The sequence below is a fragment of the Sebastes fasciatus genome, chromosome 4 (genome assembly GCF_043250625.1).
Source record: "Sebastes fasciatus isolate fSebFas1 chromosome 4, fSebFas1.pri, whole genome shotgun sequence".
Lineage (NCBI taxonomy): Eukaryota > Metazoa > Chordata > Actinopteri > Perciformes > Sebastidae > Sebastes > Sebastes fasciatus.
The window spans coordinates 28,673,160-28,679,299 of NC_133798.1; the positions used below are offsets into that span (position 1 = coordinate 28,673,160).

Genomic DNA, 6,140 nt, shown 5'->3' on the forward strand with positions numbered 1-6,140 from the left:
CAGTGGAGAAATTCAGGTGTTGCAGCGGCACAAAGACAGAAATAAATACAGATAAATAGAGAAAGGTAAAAATAGATAAATATTTAAAAGTAAATAAAAATAAAAATTAGAATAGAAATAGAAACTATAAAAGATAAATTAGATGGTACATATAAATAGGGCTACACGGTGGTGCAGTGGTTAGCACTGGCGCCTCACAGCTAGAGGGTTGCAGGTTCGAATCCGGCTTGGGACCCTTCTGTGTGGAGTTTGGTACTCCGGTTTCTTCCCACAGTCCAAAGACATGCAGGTTAGGTTAATTGTGGACTCTAAATTGCCCGTAGGCGTGAATGGTTGGATGGTATATATAATGGGAGAGGAGGAGGGAGAGAAAGAGGAAGACGGAGGAGGAAGAACATGAGGGAGAGGAAGACGGAAGATGAGGGAAAGAAAGAGGAGGAAGCTAGGTTAGCTGAAGGTTAGCAAAACAAAATGTTTCTGTTTTACAACAGACAAGACTTCAGTGATGAAGAGCAACCGGTTAGTTTGACAGATATCCGACAGATTAACCGACACGGAAACACGGTTTCCGGAAACCGTGTTTCTGTCTGTCTCTGAGGGGTGAGCTCTTAGTCTCTGTTCAGCCTCATGAAGATGTTTAAACCACTACATATTTAGCTCTAATTCAATATTAACATATTAATAATCATCCCCCACAACACGAGACGTCTGGTAGCATTAAACTCCGGCTCGTGTGTGGGTTTACCTGTCAGGTGTTTAGTGTCTAAAGAGAACAATGTGTAGCTCATGTAGCTTTACAGTCATGCTGCTGGACTTCTGTCTTTACAACCTCCTTGTTTGTAACCAGATTGACTTTTTACTCCACTACATTTATCTGACAGCTTTTAGTTACTAGTTACTTCCTGTCCAGATAGATGGATGGATGGATGGATAGATGGATAGATAGATAGATAGATAGATGGATGGATGGATCAACTTTATTGATCCTGAAGGAAATTCAAGTTTCCAGCATCACAGTTCCATAGTGCAAAACATGTTAGTAAAAAAGTTAGTAGTACAAAGTACAAAAAAATATATACCAGATATAAAAATACAAGGAGATGAAGAAAACTGTTAAAACTGAATATAGTGCAGGGTAACAGCTGTGATACATGACTATTAAAAAAATGAATATAGTGCAGAAGAGACTGTTAAATATGAGTATAGTGCAGGGTAACTCCAGTAGCTTAGTCTATGAAAGTGCACTCTGTGCATTATTATCTGTCCTGCAGACCGTCCTCCTCTTATGTTATGTAATGATAAACTGAAGGATGTTCCTTTTTATCTAGGTGGCTGCTAAGTTTGTTATGCTAAAGTGTTATGCTGGGTTACCTAAAGGCAGCTATTGTTATGATATATTTCAGGCAAGGCAAGGCAGCTTTATTTGTATAGCACATTTCAGCAACAGGGCTAATTCAAAGTGCTTTAGATAAACATTCAAGAACATTGCGACAAAGTGCAAAAGAACATTAAGACATAATTAAAACAGTTATGAAAACATTAAAGATTAGAAAATAAAAACAAGATAAAAATAAAAGCTAGAATAGAAGCTAAAATAGAGTAACAACACACAAGAGTAAAAGCTCTAGTGCAGTATATAAGATCATTATCTGGTTTAATAAAGGGCAGCAGCAAACAGGAAAGTTTTAAGCTTTGATTTAAAAGAACTCAGAGTTGGAGTTGGTCCTGCAGGTTTCTGGGAGCTTGTTCCAGATATTTGGTGCCATCCTGTCATGTAGCCACAGCTTCTGTAAAGTCTGTCTGCAGAGCTGGTGGACAGAGAAACACGTCCAAGAGTGTCCACTTTGTAAGAGAAGACGATCAAAGAGTTTCCTACTTCCTAACTTGGCTTTAAAGAACCTGTGTGAGAGTTTGTTACAGGAGAGAGATCAGAGATCTTCAGAGGCTCTCTGCAGTCTGCACTCTGAGAAACTCAGACTCTTCTGTCTGGACCATCAGCAGCCGGTGTGTCACATGTGCAGAGATTCAGAAAAACACACCAACCACATAATCAGACCCATCGATGAAGCTGCACAACAACACAAGAAGGAACTTCAGGAAACTCTGGAGCCCTTAAAGGAGAAGTTAAAGGTTTTTGAAGAAGTTAAAGTGAAGTTTGATCAAACAGCAGAACACATGAAGGTCCAGGCCCGACACACAGAGAGGCATATTAAGGAGCAGTTTAAGAAGCTTCACCAGTTTCTAGAAGAGGAAGAGGAGGCCAGGATGTCTGCACTGAGGGAGGAAGAGGAGCAGAAGAGTCAGATGATGAAGGAGAAGATGGAGGCTGTGAGCAGAGAGATAGCAGCTCTTTCAGACACAGTCAGAGCCACAGAGGACGAGCTGAGAGCTGAAGACGTCTCATTCCTGCTCAACTACAAGGCTGCAGTGGAAAGAGTCCAGCAGCGCCCACTGCTGGAGGATCCACAGCTGCTCTCAGGAGCTCTGATAGACCAGGCCAAACATCTGGGCAACCTGACCTTCAACATCTGGAACAAGATGAAGGACATGGTCTCCTACACTCCTGTGATTCTGGACCCAAACACTGCTGGTACAAAACTCATCCTGTCTGAAGATCTGACCAGTGTGGGAACAGGAGAGAGACAGCAGCTTCCTGATAATCCAGGGAGGATTGATGGTGACTACTCTGTCCTGGGCTCTGAGGGCTTTAACTCAGGGACTCACAGCTGGGACGTCCAGGTTGGAGACAGTACAGACTGGGGACTGGGTGTGTTAGCAGAGTCTGTCCAGAGGAAGGGAGTCATACGGTCTGGATTATGGACAATATGGTTCTATAATGGTAAATACGGCACATTCTTCCCATCAGGTATATCCACTGTTCTCGTAGTGCATAAGAAGCTCCAGGGGATCAGAGTGAATCTGGACTGGAACAAAGGAAAGCTGTCGTTCTCTGATCCTGATACTAACACACACATACACACCTACACACACACTTTCACTGACAGGATGTTTCCATACATTGCCACTGTGACTGAACTGAAGGTTTTACCAGTGAAGGTCTCTGTGACTGTAGGACAACAGAAATAGAAGGTGATGACAACAACATGCTGGAGTTTAATCTCTGAGTCTTTGACGAATATATGACTATGTTGTCCTGATGATGATGTTGGTTGCCATGGTGATGTGGATGACATCTACAGTAGAACAAGAAATAGTAAGAAACATGTAAAAATGTTTAATATAGAGTCAAAGATGTGAAGGTACATTTGAACAGATAAAATATGTGCAATTCATTTGCGATTAATCGGGATTAAATATTTTAATCGACTGACAGTCCTAGTAAAAACCCCAAATACAAGTATGAGCCTGAAAATGAGCGTGATATGTCCCCAAGTCTGAACCCTCAAACAGGCTTTTGAAAGAGGACCGGCCAAAGCGTCCTCACTTTCCAAAAATGTCCTCACTGTCAAGGTCTAAAACGCAAATTATTTCGCACATAAATAGATGTACAAGTACACACACACACACTGAGCTGACAGAAAATACTAATTTTCTCCATCAGAACCAACAAAGCAGTCTTTAAGCTCTCCCTAAAATTCATAAAGTCCCAAAAAGAATGCTTTGATACTGAGTGCAAATCACCTCTTCTTCATCGTCTTCTTCTTCTTCTTCTGAAATCAAAGGCCCATAATTCAGTCAGATACTCGCTCTGACCCACCCCGAGCTGCTGGATGTGCCAGTGTTATGAGGCTTTATTGTTGCTCTCAGGCTTTGATCACAGACGAGGACTTTGAGGCAGGTCGGGGTCATTACATAACACTTTGCTTTCTCTGCTTCCGGATACAGACCAAGGAAGTACTTTAGGCTGTTTTTTCTCAGTGGTGGAAGAAGTATTCACATCTTTTATTTACGAGATAAAAATTTGAATAATCTTTGAGATTAAAGTCTCAAATTTACGAGAAAAAAAATCAGGAAAAAAGTTTTTTTTCTTTGCCAAGGAACCACATCTCTTCATTTTGCAAGGCTGAATCAACCTCATCAGTATGGAACATGGCTTTACTCATCCAAATCAGTATCTTGTTTTCTTCTCAACAGGCCCAATTCACAGCTTCAATGTATCTTCAATGTCTGGATGCTGATGATAATCTGGTGATTCTGGGCTAAAATCCGATTAGAAAGTATAATTTGATGATGTCATCCACTGCAGGCATACAGTAATACACGGCAAGCGGCTGCGTCTGTGGTGTAATGATGTTGATCCAACCTTGCAAAGTGAGGCGATGTGGTTCCTCGACACAAAAAACACACACTTTTCAGATTTTTTTTTTATCATAAATTTGTGACTTTAGAATTTCAGATAATTTCAGATTTTCTTTCCTTATAAATTTACCACTTTAATCTCAGAGAATATTAAACGTTTTTTTCTCATATAATTATGACTTTAATCTCAGAATATTACCCCCCTCACCAGGCTCTGTAATAATTAATTTTACGTACAATGGACCGTCGTAGGAAACACCACAACAATGTAAAAGTTTAGGCAACACTAAATTTCAAATCAAGTAATTTGATTTTCATGCGAAATTCCTGTGAACTGATACAGTTTGAAAGAAAGGGGAAGTCCGTCCAAACACTTTGTGGTTTGTGAGTGAAAATATTTCCTGATTTCCATATTCGATAGACTTTAGTTTAGGATGTTGCACGTTTTACAGATTACACCACATTTTAGTCACAGAATGATTTCACAAACATGTGAAATGTAAATTTCTTTATTTTTAGTAATGAGTTTATTGTGTATATTATATTTTTTCTTTGTTTTGTATATTTGGACCCAAATGTTTTGTCTTTTTATGTCAATAAAAGAACTAACTAGAAAAATATTCATATTCATGGTCCCCGTTTCCACAGAGAACATCATGTTTTCATCCTGTTCATGCACAACTTGTACTTTTTTATTTTCCTGGTTAAAAGAAACAAATAGTCTTGAAACCCCTGAACAACAGCAGAGCCGCGGCTGTAAGTGTGATGAGACTTTAAAACACACTGTAGGTCGTCTTAGAGTAAAACCTCGGTTTTGTTGTTGTCATCAGTTCAGCTGCAGGAATCCATCAAACCAGAAAACAGAGGGCTTTTAGTGTGGATGCTGTTGGACTGATGATACGTTAAATCCAGAACACACTTTGGATTCAAATTCCAGACAGACTCTGACTACTGTCCGGCAACTTTACAAGTGTTTATTAATTCAATGTGTCTGTTGAATTCAAAGCTCCAGTGAAAACTGTTGTGATGTTTATTCATCTCTGCGGTCCTGACACAGCGCTCATTAATTCCTCTCAGGATCTTTGATTAGGTCCAACAGCGCCCCCAACAGGTGGAGCCACGTCATTACTACAGGAGTCCTGAAATAATCTAATAATTAATCTCATGATTTATTTATTCTGTTCACTTCAGGTGTAAAATCAGTGGAGTGCCCCTTTAAGGTTATGTCCCAGGGAATAACCACAGGGTTGTCGCAGATAAAAAAAAATAGTGTTTAATAATAATAATTAATAGGGATGCACCAAAATTATGGGTCGATATCGATGTTTAAAATTAGAATTTGGCCAATACTGATGTTTTGATGTTTATTCTGTTATTCATTACCCCTTTGGAAAACAAAGATCTTCATTATAAAATAATAACTGAGCTGTCTTCACTCTTTAAGTCATTCAGCCCTTCATTCATATCTTGAATGAGCACAAATTAAATCATACAAATGAATGAAACAAGCTTTAAATATAACCTTCTTTCATGATAAACAACTGCATCAAAAGCTCCATTAGGCTGCATACAACTACCTACTCAATGAGAGGAATTACTTTTTCAGTACTTCCATAGCCCAACAAAAACATTTAGTGAAACATAAATTAAATGTAATTAAATCAGCAGCTAACAACGCAATATTTAGCCGGCACAAAATGAACGCAACACAACAGATAAACATCGGCCACTGCCATCGGTGAATGTCATCTTATTTCCCGATAGGCCGATTGCAGTCAACAAGGTGAATATCGGCCGATAAATCAGTACATCCCTTATAATTAATAATGCGTGCATTGTGTTAAAGTGGCATTTTAATAGGCAGTCAAAGATCTCCTGAT

The 6,140-nt window shown here is 39.3% G+C and overlaps 1 protein-coding gene across 1 annotated transcript; it reads left to right on the plus strand.

Annotated features, from left to right (window-relative positions):
- Positions 1 to 1,885: 1,885 nt before the first annotated feature.
- On the plus strand, positions 1,886 to 3,098 carry LOC141767095 (nuclear factor 7, brain-like). The gene has a single exon (XM_074634339.1). It carries the CDS (start codon positions 2,014 to 2,016, stop codon positions 3,085 to 3,087), a length of 1,074 nt encoding a protein of 357 aa, XP_074490440.1. The 5' UTR covers positions 1,886 to 2,013; the 3' UTR covers positions 3,088 to 3,098.
- Positions 3,099 to 6,140: the final 3,042 nt, after the last annotated feature.

Bases quoted from the DNA above. Each gene is read 5' to 3' on its own strand.
- LOC141767095 (XM_074634339.1), top strand. From the start codon at position 2,014: ATGTGCAGAGATTCAGAAAAACACACCAACCACATAATCAGACCCATC.